General features: G+C 41.3%; 1 protein-coding gene across 11 annotated transcripts in view; it reads right to left on the bottom strand.

Annotated features, from left to right (window-relative positions):
- WNT7A (Wnt family member 7A) overlaps positions 1 to 21791 on the bottom strand; it is a 130423-nt gene that overhangs the window by 54147 nt on the left and 54485 nt on the right. For 8 of the 11 annotated variants that reach the window (XM_005307167.5, XM_042849599.2, XM_005307168.5 and 5 more), the window contains one exon: positions 7818 to 8044. In XM_005307167.5, coding sequence (XP_005307224.1) covers positions 7818 to 7914 — 97 coding nt within the window. In that variant the 5' untranslated portion in view covers positions 7915 to 8044. Of the gene's footprint in view, positions 1 to 7817; positions 8045 to 9587; positions 10631 to 19091; positions 19242 to 21791 lie in introns of those variants that run through there. The other 3 variants (XM_042849595.2, XM_065551183.1, XM_005307166.5) reach the window with 2 other exon arrangements.

Raw genomic sequence — 21791 nt, 5'->3', positions numbered from 1 at the left:
TTTAAAGCCTGTGCCATGAAATTACCCTGGAATTGAATACCAAAAAATGTTGGTCCAAAGATGTGAGAGAAAAATAATTCTGATGAAATGATATAATTGAAAATGCATTTCTAATCTGAAAAGCGACTAAAGATAACTTTTTACCGAACAGATGTATGCTTACTGCAAGTCAGATCTATGCACATTAGTGGCAAAATAAGTGTTATAATACTACGTTTTTCTCCTGCTACCTCAGGTGTGGGGAAATGAGCTGAATTCTTTTCACTTTTATGCATCTGCAAAACAATTGTTTTCTAAATTTCAATTACAAGGCTAGCTAGTTACACTGCAAACCCATGGAAGATAAGAAGGTTATACTGGTATTACAGAGGGCATAATTTGGCCTTCAGAATATTTGTCATTCATGGGGATGTGTGAGAATGGAAGACTCCACCTTTACTCAGACCACTCCAATTTCTCTCCCATTACTATCATGAGACTATGTGGAATGTAAATCACTCAGTAAACAAGAGTTAAGGATGTTGCTGGAAGAGAAGCATGGTCTATTTGTCTGAGTATGTAAGTAAGTGGGAGCTAATAACTCCTAACACCTTGTCCCCTCTATGAACCTGCATAGATCACTTAACTTCTCTGACTGAGATTCTCCCTGAAGTTAAAAGTATTGCACAAAGTGCAAATCAGTGCTGAATTTGGCCTATTGTAATGCACATGGGCCAGATTCTGTTCACGTCACTCACAAGGGTAGTCCCTTTGACTTCTGTTGCACTACTCGCATAAGTAGTATGAGCAGGATAAAGGTCTGTGGAACGTAACTTTACACATTATGGTGAGCCCTTATCCCCCCAACCCACACACACACTCTGAGACTGCACATACATTCCCCCAAATGAGTTCATTCGTTGAACTCTGCCAGTGGTAGCAATGCTGTCAGCTGTAGAGTAAGCAGGACTCAGCTATTTATCTGTCTCTTCTAATCATCCCTGCCTACTAAAGCTGCACTATTGCTGCCTTTGGTGGTGCTGCACTAGCAGTCAATCCCAGGTCCCATTTTTGCTAGCATAGGCAAGGCCAAGAGGATGTTCACAATGGAAGTTATGGACACAATAAGTTAATTTAACAATGTTGTGGCAGATGTGTCACTCAGGATATTCTTGCTTTTGTTGTATAATGTACAATGTCTTCATTATTTTTAGTTTTTTTTAATATTCAAATCTGCAGTGAAATCCTTTTGTTTAAAGTTGACATTCTGCGTCTCAGGCCCATGCATGGCAATAGTGTCTCGTGTGTTTTTTGTGTAATAGGATCATCATGTCCTTTCTCCAAAGGTTGCGTTCAATGTTTTTCACAGGCAATGTCTCAATGAAGGGAGTCTCCAGAGACTTGCCTTGAAATTGCTTTTAGTTTTGCTGTGTCATGTTGTTATATCAGAGTGATAGGGTCTTAATAGACATGCGTTGAAGTTCTTCCTGTTTAATGTCTATCACAGGATCTTCAAAGACCTGCACTGAAGTTGGTTTTAGTTTTGCCAGGTTTCCATAGACTTCCATTGAATTTGCTTTAAACTTTGTCTTGTCACATTGCAAAGGCACAACTGTATCATAGTGTCATTAAGGTCATCAGAAACAGAAACATCTTTTTCCTTGTGTTCTTGCATCATCACATCAGCTTGATACTGTCTTATTCTGGGTGCAGTTAATCTCCACAGGAACTAGGAGTCAGGACTCAGTTATTTGAGAGAGTAACACTCTGTGTCCTGTCATAGCTATGGCAATTAGCAGGTTCACCCTTTCTTTGTGCATGATATTACACCCTCTGAGTTGGTCTGCTGAGTATTCAGTGGAAACCCCTCATGGTTGAATTTGCTCTTTCTGTGTTCCATGAGAGCCCAAATTTGAGCTTCATGTTGTTGCAAAAGACTCATCTGCATCATCAGGCCTTTGGATCCTTTCTGACACTTCATTTGAATAGATGTGAGCAGAATCCTTGGACTGTCTTACCCTGAAGACTTTACAGCTCTGCAACCCACGAAAGCTCATGCTCCAATACGTCTGTTAGGCTTGGTCTACACTACCCCCCCTAATTCGAACTAAGGTACGCAACTTCAGCTACGTGAATAACGTAGCTGAAGTTCGAAGTACCTTATTTCGAATTAGTTCAAACTTACCTTGGTCCACACTCGGCAGGCAGGCTCCCCCGTCGACTCCGCGGTACTCCTCTCGGCGAGCTGGAGTACCGCAGTCGACGGCGAGCACTTCCGGGTTCGACTTATCGCGTCCAGACTAGACGCGATAAGTCGAACCCAGAAGTTCGATTTCCAGCCGTCGAACTTGCCGGTAAGTGTAGCCAAGGCCTTAGTCTATAAGGTGCCACAGGACTCTTTGCTGCTTTATGGCTTTGGTGATGGAAAGTCCCAAAATGCTGAAGTGTGGACACCATTATGCATTTGTTAATTTAAAAAACACTCATAATTGCATCACCACATCATCTGCACTGTTATTGACATTATCATTACCAATTGTTATGACCAGATATCCATATTCAAATGTAGTAAAGTCTTGCTCTTGAAGGACAAACTATACTGTATAACACTAGAAATGAAATGTATGCAGTAAATGGGATGGGGACTCACTGTGAATATATTTGGGAACCTAATACCTGAACAGTAATATGCCATGTTGATAGTGAATAAATTTAAGTGGTCCCTAGCTATAATCCTTTGTCCAAAACTATCTTTGAAAGACAGATTAGCAAAGTTATATGTGACTGCCCCCAAAAAAGTTTACAAATAATAATACCTAGCTCTTATGTGGTGCTTTTCATTCATAGATCTCAATGATCTTAACAAAGGAGGTCAAAATCTTTATCCCTATTTTATAGATGGGTAAAGTGAGTCAGAGAGAAGGGGACATGACTTGCCCAGTGTTACCTAGCAGATCAATGGCAACGTTAGGATTAGAACCCAGATCTCCTGAGTCACAGTCCAGAATCAACAAAAGAAAGAAAATTAAACTTGTACCGGTTTGGTTACACTTGCACAATATCAGAATTCAGACTACCAAGTAAAGACAAAAGTAATAAAACAATGATATCCCAGGATTCAGATTGATAACAAAACTGTATCTGATGTCATAGAAAGGTAGGGTTGGAGGGGACCCCAAAAGGTCATCTACTCCATCCCCATGCACTGAAGCAGGATCAAATATACCTAGACCATGCCTGACAGGTGTTGGTCTATTCTGTTCTTAAAAACCTCCAGTGATGGGGATTCTACAAGTTCCCTTGATAGCCCATTCCAATACTTAACAGTATTTATAGTTGGGAAGTTTTTCCTAATCTCTACCTAAATCTCCCTTGCTGCAGTTTAAGACGATTATTTCTTGTCTCACCTATGCACATGGAGGGCAGTTGATTACATCCTCTATAATAGCCCTTAATATATTTGAAGACCTCACGAGGTCCCCTCTCCCTCTTCTTTTCTCAAGATTAAACTGATCCAGTTTTTTTTAAGCTTTCCTTATAGGTAAGGTTTTCTAAACCTTTTATTACTTTTGTTGCTCTCCTCTGAACTGTTTCCAATTTGTCCACATCTTTCTTAAAGCGTGGTACCCAAAACCGAACATAATAATCCATTCAAACCTTACCAGCACTGAGTAGAGTGGAGCAATTACCTCCCATGTCTTACTCCACTTAATACACCCCAGCATGATATTAGCCTTTTTCACCACTGCATCACATTCAATTTATGATCCACTATAGCCTCCAGATCCTTCTCAGCAGTACTACTGACTAGCCAGTCATACACATTTTGTATTGGTGCATTTAATTTTTCCTTCCTAAGTGCAGTACTTTGCACTTGTCTTTACTGAAGTTCATCTTGTTGATTTCAGACCAATTCATCAAGGTTATTTTTAATTCTAATCCTTTCCTCCAAAGTGCTTGCAATTCCTCTCTGAATGGTGTCATCCACAAATGTTATAAGCATACTCTCCACCCGATTGTTCAAGTAATTAATGAAAATATTGAATAGTAACCATTGATGACTACTCTTTGAGTATGGTCTTTCAACCAGTTGTTCACCCACCTTATAGTATTTTCATCTAGACCACATTTCCCTAATTTTCTTATGAAAATGTTGTGTGATACTATGTCAAAGGCCTTACTAAAATCAAGATATATCACTGCTTCCCTGCATTAGTTAGGCCAGTAACCCTGTCAAAGAAGGAACTTAGGTTGGTTTGTTATTATTTGTTCTTGACAAATCCATGTTGGCTATCGCCCTATTATCCTCTAGATGCACAGTAATTGATTGTTCGATAATTTGTTCCAGTATCTTTCCAGATATTGAAGTTAGGGTGACTAGATCTATCATTCCCTAGGTCTTCTTTGTTTCCCTTTTTAAAGATAGGTACTATGTATAGAACAGTCAACATGAATATGCAGTTGTCAAGGTAACCTATTATCCTAGATTTACACACACAACTCCAGTTAGCATAGGAGTTGTATGGCTGAATCCTCACAAACTGATAGAATTTCTTTTGGGGTACTTAGTATAGTATTAGTACACATATATGCCCATGTTGTAATCATTTAATGATGCAGTGGTATTTCAACAAGTTCCATTACAGTCATTTTGAATTTGCATCCTAATCTTAGCACAGACACCACAGTGCCACTTTAAAGTCACATGGCAGTCATCTAATAGAGAAAGCAGAATGATGTCATGCGGTCAAATGTTTTTATTGCAAATTGCAGTTGTGGGACCAGTGGTATCCTGCCAACTTCCAAGATAACAATTTTAAAGATTCAGCCAGACTGAGAAATATCATCAGTGTTCACACATTAACTAATATTTTAGTACCTTTTACACTTATAGCATTCTAATGCCAATCCAGAGTAATCATGTGAAAGGAATGAGAAAGTAGAGATCTACAGCTACTACTCATATAGAAAAATATACAAGTGAAAAATATTTTGAAATTAATATTAAATTGCATTGTTATTAGTGCATTGGTTACCATATGAGAGATATTTTAGGTTTAACATTTCATATTGCATGTATCATTCCTGTCCCCATCCCAGTATTTATGATAACAAATGTGAGACTTTCTCTTTTATCTTATCTTAGTTGTGGGCATTATGTCTGGCCTTTGTCTTTACTAGGTATAGGATTTGCCCTTCTTAACACAGTGAAATATTAGCTTAGATGATTGTGAATTGTAGTTCATACTGGTTCTTTACAGGGCTTAGGGAGATGGAAAGAACAGTTGATAAAGGGGAATGGAAAACAGTGAGCAGCTTAGAGAAGCCTAGGAACTGAATCTGTTTTTTTCCATCTTCTTATAAAACGATATTGTCTGAATCAAATGTGCAAGGGTTTCCACACATGTTGATACAGACAGGAAACAGAAGATCAAGAAGACAATCTGTGGAACACAAATGGTTACACTAATGTTATTAATATTTAGTGGCATTCAAGAGACCCACTATTTTTCAGTGAGTTAACTCAGCCATAACAGTTTGCACTGAAATCAGACTTGCCATTAAAGGATCCCAGGAATGTACTCTTGAGCTCCAAAAAAGCTGCATTTTTGTATGGGATTGATTGTCTTTCTTATGCACCTTGCTAGCAAGATGCATATAGTATGTTTTGAAATGCAAGTGTAAACACTGTTTAAATCTGAACATTGTTGCTTATGCATTTTAAGTGAGTTTTGTTCATTATGGTCCACATTCAATCCTGGTATAAAGACTGAAGTCAATGGAGTTACGCCAGGGATGAGTTTGGCCTGATATGTTTGAATACACCTATCTATATAAGCATTATAATGGGTAATTAGATATGAGGTAACACTTCAAAGATGGATCAAATCCACTTCCTTTAATATCGACTTTCTTTAAAAGTACCTAAATATAGCCTACCAGCTAAATCAATTTTGAAAAAAACTGACAGTGTTTACACAACATACCACAATAACTCTGCATGTTTGTTGCTCTTGAGGACATATATATTTGTAAAAAGAAAATGTATGTAACTGTTAGATTAGAGTGGTCCAATCCTATCATTGAGGTCAGTCAGACACATGCCTGCATAAATCAGTGGCTGGAATGAGCCAACTCTATAGAAGCAGTTATAGTCTTCCAGTGTAACAGACACATTTTGAGAAGTATTCACTAATGTTGTATGCCAATTTGAGATATAGTGCCTGATTTTCAGAGGTGTTGAGAACCCATTGGCCTTCAGTAAAAAAATCTTTTTATGCCTATTTAGACTTCTCCCTGTTTTTGTTCTTGCATAAAAACATGAGCATTGGAAATCACATACACATACGTTCGAGTAATACTAAAACATTTACTTAAACCTGCCTAAGTAAGGAACTTCAGATATATAGATGCCAATGCTGCATTCTTTGTGTACCAATCCCAATGACTTTGATGGGACTTGGGTGCACAAGGAATGCGGTACTGGTATTATAGTTAGGTCATATCCTGCCCTGGTCCACCTGCCCTGGGTGGATTAAGACAAAGTAGGGCCTGAATCCAATCCAACCAAAGGGCTTCTCAATGAACCAAAGGCCCTTCACAAAAAATCAAAGAGCCCAGTACTCCTGGTGTAAAAGTGCCCCTGGCACTCTTGGCTCCTTGCCATGCCAATGCTACATCTTGCTTTCCAAGCCACATAAAATACCTGACAGTGTTCCCTCCTCCAATAGATCCTTGAATCTAAACTTGTTGGGTCCCTGGGTACTGTCACAGTCCAAGGCATAGAACCCCAGAACTGTGGACTCCACCGTCGGACATGGAACTCTTATCGGTATCAGTGACCATTTTTAATTGTGAATTGAAAAGTGACTATGGCCCTTTAGGCTGAAATTTTATCCTTAACTCTTCTCATTATTCCCAAGTATGGCATGATCAACAAACACAAAGAAGCCCTCAGGTGCCATAAGTGCTGCAATACATAGGTCTGAGGACAGTGTTTCCCCCTTAGTTTGAAATTTCCTCACATCTAAATTTGTATTTTTATTGCTGCTATTTGAGTGCAATTTTAAAATGTTAGTACAAAAAAATCAGCATGTATGATCGACCGAGATGAGCCCAAATTGGAAATTCGGATTAGAACCCCCTTTGACTGTGGATGTCGTTCAGACTTGAATGCCCAGATATTAACCTAAGGCTTGGGCTGGGTTGAATTCTAAACTGGCAGGTGTGTATTTTCTAATTCTGTTTTCGAAGGGACCAATCTCTCACCAAATAAACAATTAGTTTCCATGAGCTTCCTGGTCTAAATAGTGAGAATCTCACATAAGGCACTGACCCTGTAAAAGTCCACCCTTTGGGGACTGCTATCTACACAGAATGGCTCTTGGGCTTTCTGTGTGTAGAGTCCAAAACTTAGCCTCTCTTCAATACCCTATCTGCCAGCAAAACCCATAACCAGATCCAAATCTCCAAGTCCTGTTGTGTGTTGTACATGCATGAAAAAAGGCACAGGCTTTACAAGTATAGGATGGTGGAATATTTAGAGGAAGATGGCTTTTTATTTGCTTTCTTAGAGTATTTGAGAGGGTTTCACTAGCTATCCTATGGTGAAAATGCACAGATATCTATTTTGATAATCCTAGAGAAAGGGGCAGGTGAAAATACTCTAAAGGGAATGATCCTGCACTGGCTGGCACAGACTGGATGTCCTGGCAGATCTTTCCCAGCCCTAGCATGTATGATTCTGTGACATTCTGATGTGTACCAAACCCTTTTTGCTAACCTTTTGGTGGACTTCAGGTCCAAACCTTGCAATAACCAGTAAAGAGGTAACATACCCACTTTCAGCTCTTTTCCAAAGACCGTCCTTTCCCCCAAGGCAGAGCAATTCCAGCGTCCATTTCGGAATTGAAATTGACATTCGTTGATTCCCATTTGAGACCCTTCTCCGATCACTATGATAGCATCGGGTCTGCTCTGACAGATTGCCCTCTGTCTAGGAGCTAAACCCGGGATCTTGTTACAGATGATGCTGGCCCCCAGAGCCACCACAGAGGAAAAACCCCTGGAATGAGAGAAGAAGGGGAAAGACTCAGAACAAATAAAATTAGCACAGCAGCTTTCAGAGCCAATCGATTCCTGAGGCGGCAGCGTTCTTACAGGCGCTTTCAGAGGGAGGCATCTTCTCACTTCAAAGCATGTTCTCTGCCTTGAAAGCGCTTTCAACCTAGGATCTTCACATTCACGTTGTGACACTACCTTAGTAACCTTTCCCCGGAGCAAGCGGTTTTCAGGCCGCTTTGTGTCAGTCTATAGAGTGGTGTAAAGGCGATAAAGGGGCTGAACCCCTGCAAAGGACAGAGAGAGCCCCATCCTCTGTAACCCTGCTCAGGTATTCACGTGGCACCGTGCGTTTAAAACCCTGCCACGGATAGGTTGTGGCACATACTTCAGCAAAACAAAAACATCATTTTACTCCACCAGCCCCTGGCCAAGACCAACCCAACTTTTTGCTGGGCTTGTTGCCTCCCCAGCCGGTATCTTGCGGAGCCTGGGGATAATAATAGAATAATGACGTTTAAAGGAAAGATTGGGTCAATTTCACGGACATCAGAGCCTCGCCCTTCCGCGCCCCCCCCCCCATCATTTTTTTTCTGTCTATAATTAAAAGAGAGATAAAGAGCGCGTGGGCTTTTGCCAAAACGTGACCCAACTTCCTGATTCATAAATTAGAGCGCATGCAACTCCAGCGCCCAGAACAAGCGCACACACACACTCACTCCAAGGGCTGGGGTTTTCATTATTATTGTCATCGTCATTGTTTGATTAATTTCTTAAATTAGTGCAGTTGGGAAAAATAAAGCGGCCCCTCCCCTCTGATCCTGGGCTGCAGCCCACTCCCTGCCCTTGCAGAATAACGCCTATGATTTGGGTGAGGTGTAATGCTAAAGATGCTGCTGATCTCCAGGTGAGAGGAGAGGGTTTGGCTCTGGATAGCCGGAGCACTGGCGTGTATTTTATTTCCCATTGCTTTTAATAAATAAAAGCGCCCACTTTGACCAGTCCAGCAGCTAATGACAGGGTGACCCATGGCTGCCCTGCGAGATCGCTGTTGCGCGCTCAGAAGACAGGCGTGGGTCCTTATCCCCCTCCGCAACAGTCCAAGTAGTTTGCACCTGGGAAGAGAGGAGATGGTTTCCCCGGAGGTCCCGGGGGAGGAAGGGGTAGGGAGCCGGCGGCCTCTCTCGCTGGTGCTCGCTCTCCTGAACGGCTAACAAATGTCCTTTCAAATTCCATTGAAGCGATACTCGCCATGCATGTGAAAGCAGAGTTTGGTTTGATTTCAGGGGATACGGTAGGTACAGAAAGAGCATAAAAATAACCCCAGCACATTGCCATTCCAGTCATGCTTCCGGCACATCACCAATGACTTTCCCATTCCCCAGCTCTACACTACACACCAAGAATTCAGCTAAAGGCAATAGCATTTCTGCTCTGTCTTTTTTAAATAACAACAGTCTTCCAAACTTTCCCAGTTAAATATTAACAGGTCTGGACAGGATAGGCAGAGAGAAATCGTTTGTGGTTTTTTTTTTAAAGTTACTTACCCAATTTTGATATATACAATCCCTAGGCTCAGAAAGATATGGAAAATCCAACGCCTTGTTTTCCTGTTCATATTCCTTGTTTGCTGATTTTCAGATCACCATGCAAAATGATGCCTCTAATGCTATTCGTGCTGGTTAATTTCTCGTTGCCTCAGACAGTGCAGCTCCGGGTCAAGGTAGTGCAGACAAAACAGACAAACCCTCTTGTGATCTGAACAGGCAGTGTGTGTTTGTAAATCCCAAGAGACAAACACCATATCCCTCAGCTGGGTCTCTCTCTCACTCACTCACCCACCCTGTGTCTGTCTGTCTGTCTGTCTGTCTCTCTCTCTCTCTCTCTCTCTCTCTCTCTTTTTTTTCTTTTTATTCCGGATTTGTATGCCTGTCACACGTAATACTTTAGTGCTGGGAATGTATAGGCTGCAGTGATCTCTCTCTGCACGCAGCAGCTCTGGATCTCCCCTCAGGTTCAATGTTACTATCTATCTCTTCTTTTTTTCTCTCTCTCTCTTCTTCAGCTACTTGGGCGTGTTCTCCAAAGGAGGGAGTTGTCCAGCCGGGAGGTGGGGGGTGAAGGGGGAGAAGGGAATAAGAAAGCGCAAACAGACCACCTGCTTGTAAAGAAGCGCCACCGATTCTCCTAAGCGGAAGGTGGGTTTCTGCAGTCCTTCCTTAAGTCAAGGATCAGGGAAAGGAGCATAGACTCTACTGAATGACAGTCCCAACTAGAACGAGTGTAACAGGTTAATTTCCTTATGAGACACCGCAGTAAATATGCTTGTGAAGATACGCAGAAACCCCCAAAGGTGTGCAAACCTCCTGACGCTTTAGTATGCTAGGCTACACCGATCTGCGTTGCTTTAATCTTTCTCTAGGATGATCCGTTTTCCCTTCTCTTTTCTCTTCACCAGCTCAGTGTTTAGGGTTTTCCAAGCTTTCTTCCCCCTCCCCCCTCACTCTTCCCTCGTTGATGGGTGGTTTGTGCCCTGTCAGGGAGGGAAGGGGGATCTGAAGTTTTATGTGGGGATAGTTTTCCTGTTTTGCTCTGTGGGGTGAACATACCGGCTGGTTTTATGTGTTTGCCACCAGCCCAAATGCTCCTCCCCTCTTTCTGCCTACCCACTTCTTAATTTTTTCATCTCACTTCCCTGCACCCCCGTCCCCCCGATTTCCGAGTCAGGATTAACAAATGATCACTGAGATAAAGCCTCTCCCCGCAGCAGCAGCAGCATCCCCGTCAGTCAGGGGAATGGCAGAGGCTGCTTAGGAAAGAGAACTCTTTCTGTGTTCAGCACCACTGAGCGAAGTCCTCAGCCCAGGACAATTTAGATCGTATCTACTTGTATTAAAGGAAGGCTAGACTACCAGACAACAGCCCAGGGAGAAAAAGCTCATTGTTGCCTAAATACTTTGTCGGTTGCCCTTTCCACTTATTTTTTGATTGATGTATTTAATGACAAAGATGGGGGCATTTAGCTGCTCGCCCGGTGGCAGTCAAGTGTCCTGCTAGGGGCTCTTTGTGTCAAAGCCGAAAGGATGGTTTCGGATCAGGTATCATTGGGCATTAGCCTACTAGCTGTCCCCCGTCAGGAGAACGTGTATAGCAAGGAGCTACTGGACATCATCATCAGTACAATGCTTTTAAGAGAAAGCAATTCTATACAAACTGGCTGAAGCATTTACCACTTATACCTAGTCTGCTTTCCTTTCACGTTCTTAACCTTGTTTGTTGCCTGGTTGCTAGCGAACCTCATCGGTTTTGCAGTATATGTGCCCAGTTCCATAGCTGTGGTTCTTGATTACCTACTTACAGTTGTTTGTCAGGTTTTTTGGGGCGGGGGGCAGATTTTGCTGCTTAAAACATAGTGAGCAAGAGCCTTTAACAATGCTCACTTGTTGGAGAGGGTTTTGTGCGGTCATGGGGTTGCGGGAATTAACGCGGATATGGTGACTATTTTTTATCTACTTAAAATATATCAGACAGGGAGGGTTACCTAAATGATAACAGGGGTGTGGTGCTGGAATTGTTCTGCTCATAGTATTTTTCTGAAAACAAAAAACAATGACAGGGCTTCATGATTTGTACTAGAAAGTTGATTTGAAATAACTTAGTAAGTTTGAAAAACTAGGAATGGAAAAGCAATTTACAAACGTTCTATTAATTCACTGATCTTGTAAGACCCAGTTGGTGGCTGGGCATTTGTACTCAGGGCAATATGAGCTGTTTATTACTGCAAAAATCCACACTTAAATCCTGAAGTGTTTGCTTATTGAACTGGGTGGCTCTACCCCACGAAGATTCCCCAGATAGGTGTGAGATTTTAACCCTTTGGCGTTAACACAAAAACAAATCATTATTCTGAGCTATGTTCACAATCATTTTTGTGTATACGTGTGTACTGTGAGGGTGGGTCTCCTTTCTGTGTGTTTTGATGTTTCATTTTTATATCAAGTTTCTTTGGCAACTGTACCCTTACCCGTATATTTAGCCTGGTTCAGACTGCATGAGGTGGATGACCATCTCTGCACCTTCTGATCAAAACAAAATAAAATGTGTGTGTGGGAGGGAACCACATGTGCAAACTTTACACACACGAGAGAGAGAGAGAGAGAGAGAGAGAGAGAGAGAGAGAGAGAGAGAGAGAGAATATTTGAAGCACGGCTGAACCACAGATTTGTTCTGATAATACCTAGAGAGGAGACAAGGTAAGTTTTCTTTGTAAACGCACCATCTAGTGGAAGAAAATGGGTCCTGCATCTAGCACTAAATGTTAACATCAGTATATGAGAGAAAATTATGATTAAATCCCCCGGGGGATTTGACTTTGGTCTAAACTAAAATGTTCTGCTTTAAAAAAAAACGTGCGGAATCCAGAATTCAGGTAAGATAGAAACTTTGTGGTGGTGTTTTAAATCACTTATTGAAGTGTTGGCAGTCTAGTTTGCACTGCACAAGACAGCTAAATTTTTCAAAAACAGGAGTCACAATTTAGTACTTTACGGTCAACATCCAGCAGCTCCCATTGAAGTCAGTGGGAGCTCAGCACTTCTGAAAATCAGGCCACTTTTATTTAGATACCTAATTGTGGATTTGGGAGGTTAATTTTGGGCACTTGGGTTTGAACTTTTTGGCCATGTTCCCTGCCCAAGGCATTTACAGTCTCAGATGGAAAACGTTTTAAGGTATGACTACAACTACACTAGGTCATAAAGTTACCCAACACCATGTCCAGAGCAGTATTACACATGTTCTGTATTGCATAAGGTATTTTCCAAGCACCTCAAAGGGCATATTTCTGACACAAGGCAGCAAATAAATGTTAATTTTAGATACTAATGATAAACTATTAATTATAATGATTCCTCCTGTAGGAAAACCCACGGAAAAGGGTGAAATCCATGAAAAGGCATAAAGAAAAGTGTTGTTCCTATTTGCACTGCATCATTCCCTCAGATCAGCATGGCTTATTACCTTGTGTTGTTTCTCATAGTGAGCCCTACTTCTGGATATCATGCTGGGAAATATATGTAACACCATCTACTGCCATATGGATCAGCTGTGGAAGAGGGGGACAATAGCATTCTGTAGTAGGCATGCTGAGCACTTTGGAGAGCATGGTGTCCTGAACATAGACACCCTCAGAACTGATCGCATTTGTGCTCAAATGGGCCCCTGGAGAGTACATAAACAGCCTATTTGGACTGTGTAGGACGGTGTTGCACAGAGGAGCATTTTCACGTGAATGTGTTTCACACCTAAGTTACATTGGTTTAGTAGGGAAGCATATGCACTATCTGTGTTTTCCAGACCTCCAATTTTACACTGTGCAGAAGTTCTTTAGATGTTAGAAAGATAAGTTGTGTTTCCAACCTATCTGCATTTCCAAAGTACTTATCACCATAGCATATGCTTTGCCTGTACCAAATTAGGGCAGGGACCATATTTTTATGTGTTTGTACAGCACCTAGCACAATGTGGTTCTGATCCATGACTGTGGGGCTTCTAGTCACTACTGCCATAATAATACAGAGAAATCAATGGGATTTGAGGAGTTTCTACCCAGGGATCTTGGCCTTATAAGAGTGAGAGGCCATAAACCTGGCCACTAAGTGCCCTATAAACCTCCCTCAAGGAGGCCAGACTGTGACAGACTTAAACTGCAGCTCCAAGCCTCCGATATGACATCCCAAGACTTTTTTTCACAATACTGTTATTTAACTTTTGGTTTTTATCTCTTACTACTTTGCTGTCATCCAGTGTTGTAGCCATATCGGTCCCAGAATACTGGAGAGAGAATGCAGGTGAAGTAATATCTTTTATTGGACCAGCCTCTGTTGGAGAGAGACACAAGCTTTTGAGCTTACAGAGAGCTCTTCTTCTTCTGTCTTGCTGTCATGTGATTAAATGGTTTTTTATTCACTTTAATCAGGTGCACAATGTACTCCTGTTTCTGTACTTTTTGGAATTCCAGACCTTGCATAGTTTTCTGTATATTGTTGCTCCTCAGCCAAGCGGTGGTAGACTTTGGAGCCTTTCAGTTTTGTTTCCCATTGGAAAAGAAATCAGTGATGCAGAGCCTGGGTATTTTTTTAGTGTAACTTGTTTTATTTACACTATATTCAACAGTCATTGAACAGATGTGATCACAAACAGCAGGCAGGCAGTCCCCTCTTTCCGGAATCTCAGCCCAAACACCAGTACCTGGTTCCCTGAGCTAATTTCTGCCCCAAGAAATTGACTAGTTAAAGATATTAACGCAGAGAACAAACTCCCTTGCTGCTTGCCACAGCCCCCCTAAAAGAATATATATAACAAAATTAACAACAATGCAGCATTTCATCAAAAATTCAACACTGTTCACACACTGAGAGAATTCCTGAGACTGTGTAATAGTGCCATCTGGTGACTCCTGCCCAACAGTTTTCATTGCATGTATATATATGACAGTATCATATATTTCCTATGGGTTGCTGCTTCCACCCAAAGCAAGTTTTAAATGACATTTCAAATTAAGTGCTGCATTAACAATAATACTGATGTTTCTAATGATGCTATAAAACAATAGTTCTCTTACCCACACTTTTGCTTGAACTCCACATATAATGGGAACAGGCTGTGTGGAAGGTTACACCCAGTCTAGAGTGCTGAGATCTTGACTGCCTTAGTTGTTATAAATTCAGAAATGTATGTTGGCTGTTGAGACCAAACTCATCTCTAAACACTGAAGAAATAAGAGAGTAATTTAAAATGCCCACTCCAGATTCAATTCATGTTCCCTGCTCTCTTCTAATTTGATATGCAAAATAAGATATTTAGATTAAATAAGATAAAATGTAATACCGGTTTCTTTCTTTGTTGTCTCTGATCCTGAACCCAGAAACACTTGATTTTCCCAGCTGATCTGAGTAGCATGAAAAACTCTAGGTCAGCTGTTTGGTATCTGACGAAGTTACAGTCTAGGTTAAGACTAAGCACACTGTTGTCTCCTTATGGTTCAACACCACAGCAAAAGCATGAAGCACAAAGCCCTCCTCAGAAAGTGGAGTCAAATTGCTTACTGTGCTGTTAACCTTCTCTTATTCTGTTGGTTCACATGATATTTACTTTGTGCTGAGGTGTGTATATAGTGATCCTTTGCAGAGTGTAATGTGTGAGGACAGGGTATCTGGCTTGGTGAGGTGTCTGATAGCGTATTAGTCCTAAATTGCTCTATAGACCTTCCCAACAGTCTCTGGAGCCTAATCTAGACTTCTTACTTGTTTTGCCTAGCCTATAATGTGTCTATATGGACCATTTTCCTTTATAGTGTGTCTATTAGATAGCATTTAAACACTATACAATAAAACCAGTACAACTCATTAAAATAAAAAAATTTGCAGTCCTCTGAAATACAATATTGATCACAACAGAAAACTGTGGTACAAGGGCAAAACTTATGGACTTCAGGAAAATTAATACAAAAACAAGGCAAAAAAGGGACTAGCAAATATACTAAAGCCATGTGAGAACAAAGGAGGGAGCCTAGAAACCAGCAAGGCCTAACACAACCAAAATATAAGTGGGCCTTAAAAGTAGCCAACAAGGAAGCTCAGAACCCATGGTTCACTGGGGGAGCATTCTCAAGATTAAAATCCTGAACAGAGACTATTAATCTAAGCATGGTGCAACCCTGACAGAATCTAGAGCCACTGAGCCAGCCTGCCTCAGATTGTTGCCTTACACCCTGCTACTGTTTCAATCAATAGCTTTTTTTTAACCAACACTAAGGCTGTAAATGTTGTCATTTGGTCTTCTGGAAACAAGTGGAAATCTCAGAGGAGCCAAACCAGCAGGACTGTGTTCTGCTGATTTGATAATTTAGAAAAAAGACTTCACTATGCCTAGCCCAATGGGGTCCATGATGAGGCCTTCTAGGTACTATGATAATACAAATAATAAATAAATAATAGTATTGACATATGCACCTATTCTGTAGGATAATACTTTGCTGGGTATTGGACTGCATGGTGAGGTAGGTAAACTCCATTTTGCCATTATTCAAAAGCTTGTCTCTCTCACCAACAGAAGTGGGTCCAATAAAAGATATTCACTCACCCACCTTGTCTCTCTATTATTCCCATATGGCAGATGAAGAGACCTGATGCTCAGAGAGGCAAAGTGTTCTATCCAAAGCCATAGAGTGAGTTGACATGTAGAATTAGGACTGGAATTTGTGAGTTCCTGACTCTCAGCCCTCTCTTCAGACCAACAGCCAGGGCCAATCAGAGGTGGGGCCATGAGGGCCATATGGCCTGGGCCTCAAGCTCAAAGGGGGCCTCAAATTTAGACATTTGTTAATTTTTTGGCATTTGATAAGTTTCGCAACTTGTTTTTATGCGCATTCCTATCAGACCAAAATGTGACACATTCTCTCAGCTTAGAGCTGCAAATTTAAGCAAATAAGAGATGTGATCTGGTAAAAGACATATATTTTTTTGGTTAACATATAAATTTTGTCATATTAAAGAGTTAAAAATGTTCATAAATATTTAAAAAAAATATCAGTTCTGATGGCACAAGATTAGACTGTGATGAACGTGTCCGCTCAGATTAGCTGATTATATAAACAAACCACTACCAGTGACTGGTGCTGGATCAAGTACGTGTTGAAAGGTAGACAATTGTTATATTTTAGTGTCTTTATAGTTTTACGTCTAGTTGACTAAGGAATTATTTATGTGTGAGAATTCCTCATTATTATCTTCATATGGTAGCTAAAAGAGGTGACTGGTTGGTTGGTTGAGCCCTAGCTTGGTAGCTTGGCCATCATCATAGGCTTTTGTAGTCTATAGGCCTAGATTCAAGGTGAAAATTTGTGAGGACAATCTTGTACAGTGAGTTTCGTGAGGACACACATTTGAAATTTTTGGACATTATCCGTGGCTGTGTTTACTATATATATGTCATCGCTTTGTCTTCAGCTCAGCCTGTTATATTATATCTTGCGTGCTTGAGTTTTGATTCAGTGATAAGGATAATAACATGTCAAAATGAAACAGTCGGTGTTCTTAATTAGTATTTCTTCGTTTTAAGTCTTTTCAGCATTTGTGTACCATTCAGCATTTATGTACATGTTACAGTAGAAGATTTCAAGTGTAGATAAGCTACTTATTTACAGCAGACTATTTCAAGTGTGGATAGGCGACATATTGACCAGATAGATCACTATGAAGAGGAGATTTGAAAGTGGTGCAAGCAAGAGATGGCGAAAACAACTGAGTGAAGCAGCAGCTAAGAGCTCAAAGCCAATAACTTCATTTCTCAAGCCACTGGAAAACACACCCTACCCAATCAACAATGCTACAGATAATGAAAACTCCGGAACTGCAACAGGTGATATTTCAATGCCAATACCTGAACATGAGGACAGTAGTCAAGAAGGATATTTGCCAACAGTAACAGATGCAGCAAAAGATCCTCTGTACGATCAAGAAATTCAACAGCAACAGGAAGATGTAGATCTTACACAGCAAGAGCAATTCATGAGTACTACAGGTTTGACTGTGACTGACATTGGAATTATTGACAAGAGCAATGCTGCCCAAATGCAATCTTTTCTTCAAATTAGTTGTTTTGAAATTCCAAGTAACATTCCATGAGATGCTGATAACCATCTTTCTCTACTCATCTGCTGACAAAAACTCTTCCAAATGGTGAGACCTGCACAAGATACTGGTTATGTTGGAGTACGGAAAAACAATCTCTGTACTGTGCACCCAGGGCTGCCCAGAGGGGGGGGGCAAGCGGGGCAATTTGTCCCAGGCCCCGGGCCCCACAGGGGCCCTGCGAGCCCTAGCCCGGCGGCGGTCCAGGTCTTCAGCAGCCCCGTGAGCCCAGCCCGGCGGTGGTCCGGGTCTTCGGAGGCCCCATAGGGACCCCGCGAGCCCTAGCCTGGCGGCAGTCAGTGCTGCCAAAGACGCAGAGCGACTGAAGGGACCCCGCTGCCAAAATGCCGCCGAAGACCTGGACCGCCGCCGGGTGAGTACAAGCGCCGCAGCTCCCCCGCTTTGCCCCAGACTCCTGAATCCTCTGGGCGGCTCTGTGAGCACCCTGCTTCATTTTGAACAAAAGTGCTGCAAATGCATCAATTCTCTCTGATCAATCAGGATGGAGCATCAACAGAGGTTGAAGGAAGTTGAAAGACCGAATACCATCACATGAAAGTTCAACGTCACACAAAGAAAACTATGTTGCATGGAAATCAGCCAGTAGGGCAGCATCAGCTAAAAGTTCAGTTGAGAACTTATTCTTGACTGAACTCTCTACAGAAACTAATAACTGGAAAAAACTTCTTGAGCGCATCCTGAATGTCATCCTTTTTCTTTCTGAGCCGGGATTGGCTTTCTCTGGTTCCAGTCAACGTATTGATAATCGTGCAAATGGAAAATTTCTAGGCATAGTTGAACTCCTCAGCAAATATGACCCACTTTTATCAGAGCATGTTAAACGTGTTCGAGAATTGAAAGAGTGTCAAATGCGCATGCAAGTCCATTATCTCTCCACATGCATACAAAACAAGTTTATTGAGCTATGTGGGTCATTCGTACAAACAAAAATTCTCGATGAGATTTGAAATGCCAAGTATTTTTCAATCATTGTTGATGCCACTCCAGATTGTTCTCACAAAGAACAGACTACGATGGTTATTCAATATGTTAAGATTGTAAACAGCTCAAAATTTTCAATTGAAGAAAGGTTTATTTTGTTTGATAATTTCACAAGAAAAACTGGGAAAGAAATTGCTGCTCGAGTACTAACAATTCTAGAAGGTTTTAAGTTAGATTTTCAAGTCTGCATTGGTCAAGCCTATGACAATGGGATCTAATATGGCTGGGAAGTACAAAGGTTTACAAGCCGTTCTGCTTGAGCATAATTCAAACTGTATTTTCTCCAGCTGTGGAAACCACACACTAAACCTTGTAGGTGTTGACTGTGCTGAATCATGCAAGGAGGCAATTACTTACTTTGGAACTGTTCAGCAAATGAACAATCTCTTCAGTAGCAGTCCACAAAGGTGGGAAATTCTGAAGCATTATCTTCCTGTTTCACTGCATGGGATGTCCAAAAGTAAATGGTCTGCACGGATTGATGATGTTCAACCATTTGCGCAGCATCTGAATTCAGTGAGAAAGGCTTTAAATGAGCTTGAATCTCTCAATCTCACTGCACAGGCTCGAACTAAACTTCAGTCTATTCAGAAGTACATGTCGAAATTTGAATGCATTCTGATGTCATCTTTGTGGATGAAGCTACTTACAATGATCCACCAAACTAATCTGGTAATTGAAGCATGCAATGCTACACTTGATGTTGAGAGGGATAACACTGAAAGTCTTATCAATGACATTCAACAGATTCATGAACAATGGGATGCGATCCTGACTCAGTCCAAATTAGTAGCACAGAATATTGGCATTTCATCTGAGTTCTCCACCAATCGCAACTTACCTACTGAATCCGATGCTGAGCTTCTTCCTTTTCATCATTGACACTGTGACTAATTTGTACCCTTTTTCGGTTTCTTTGGCAGTTCAACAGACTGAGTAATGAAGATCTACTTTCTGCAGCTGAACAATTTCAGCAACAGTACAACAAAGAAATCTCAAAAGATCTCAGTGACGAGGTCATCTTCCTCAAATGAATATATTCCACAAACTTTAAATTGGATTGCAAGCCAAAGGAATTGCTTCAAGAAATACTTGAACTTGGACTCTCTGGGGTGTTTCCTAATATCACAATTGCATTGTGTATTTTTGTCAATTTGCCTGAATCGGTGGCTTCAGGTGAATGCCCCTTCAATGTGTTGAAGCAAATAAAGAACTGTCATCGTCCAACTATAGGACAAGAGCGTTTGAATGGGCTCGCCATGCTTAATACACTTCTACCATGATATAACGCGACCCGATATAACATGAATTCGGATATAAGGCGGTAAAGCAGTGCTCCGGGGGGGCGGGGCCATACACTCCGGTGGATCAAAGCAAGTTCGATATAACGCGGTTTCACCTATAATGCGGTAAGATTTTTTTGGCTCCCGAGGACAGCGTTATATCGAGGTAGAGGTGTATCAACTGTGACATTGCACAAAAGCTAGATTTTTCCTCACATTTGCACAGAAAAAGGCTAGAAAAGCATTTGTTAAATAAAAAAATATTCAAATTATGTCTCACTCTTTTTGGTGCCTTATTTTGTTTTCATGTGTTGTCATTTTTTATTTTTATTATGGCTAGGGGCCTCAAAAGCTGGAAGTGGCCTGGGCCTCTCTGGACCTCAGAGAGGACCTGCCAACAGCCTTCGTCTTTCTTGCAAGATGTTCACAATTCTGAGAAAGCGTATGTTCTGGGGAAGTGGGAGCAGTTTTTTCCAGATCTGATACATTCACTGTCATCATATGCTAATCAAAGAATGCATTTCCATCTCTTTATTTAGTAGCGACAACTTTCTCCTGAACAAAGACAAGGCCCAAGTTATACCCTCGAATCATTTATCATTTGTTTCCACAATTGTGTTTTCTATTAATTTTCTATCTGGATTGCTTTTAGGGTTTAGGCAGTGCAGTGAGTTAATACGCTAGCAGATCAGCTCTGAAACTGTAGACTCAAATATGGATTAGATTAGAAGATCAAGATGAATCTGGTCGCCTCAATATAGTCCTTTTGGATTCCACCATAAACCCAGAAAACAGGCCAGCAACAGTGACACTCTGCATATGATAGATTCACTGCTGCCGTGGCTAAGCTAAGTAAGGAAGTTTTCCCAGTGCTTGGCTTTGGTCAAGGTTATTGATGTCTGATTTTTCATAAGCATAAAGATCCAAAGTTACCCCACAAAAAAGAAAGCTTTAAAAAGATGGTCTCTTACAACACAAATTTATGGGAGGGAATGTGGTTAAAAGCCCATTTCGTAACTAGATCCTAGAAACACATACCATCAATATCCCAAACTCTGGCTCCCTTTTATCAGGTTAATGATAGCTGCACTGTTCTGTTGTCAAAACATCTCCTATAATAGTCAGCCTGGAGAATCTTTTCAGGGGCAGAATTTGAGAGATTAATACACTTATGTCCAAAATGGTTGTTTTTAAAACAATAAATACAATAAATAAATAACATTTACAAATTTCCAGGGTACATTGTTGTCTGCTATTGTAATACATCACAAGGCTGACCACCATAATGTCCCTTTTTAATATCTCAAGTTTTGCAACTTCATTTGCAGACTGCCAAGTGAATAGTAAAACAAATAATAAATAGCAGGCTGCCGAAGTGCATCCTGGGATGGGTAAATTATGTAAGCAGCTGCTGCAGGTCAGGATTCAGGAAGGATAAAACAGAGTCCCTTGGGATAGGCAGGGCCAGCTCCAGGCACCAGCGAAGGAAGCAGGTGCCTGGGGCGGCACTCCGTCCGTCATTGGGGTAGCACGTCCAGGTCTTCGGCGGCAATTCGGCGGCAATTCACTCCCTCTCCTCTTCGGCGGCACTTCAATTTTTTTTTTCTTCACCACTTAAGGCGGCAAAAAAGCTGCAGCCGGCCCTGGGCATAGGTGCTGGGTTTGTAAAATTTTTGTTGGGGGTCAGGGAGCAAAGCCCCCAGTAGGGATGTAAATGGCCGAGTCCTTATACTTGAGGACCTGGGGAGTAAAACCCCCAAGTAACCATGGATGA

This window comes from Chrysemys picta, chromosome 7, assembly GCF_011386835.1.
Source record: "Chrysemys picta bellii isolate R12L10 chromosome 7, ASM1138683v2, whole genome shotgun sequence".
Lineage (NCBI taxonomy): Eukaryota > Metazoa > Chordata > Testudines > Emydidae > Chrysemys > Chrysemys picta.
This window is presented reverse-complemented; position numbering and strand designations above follow the sequence as displayed.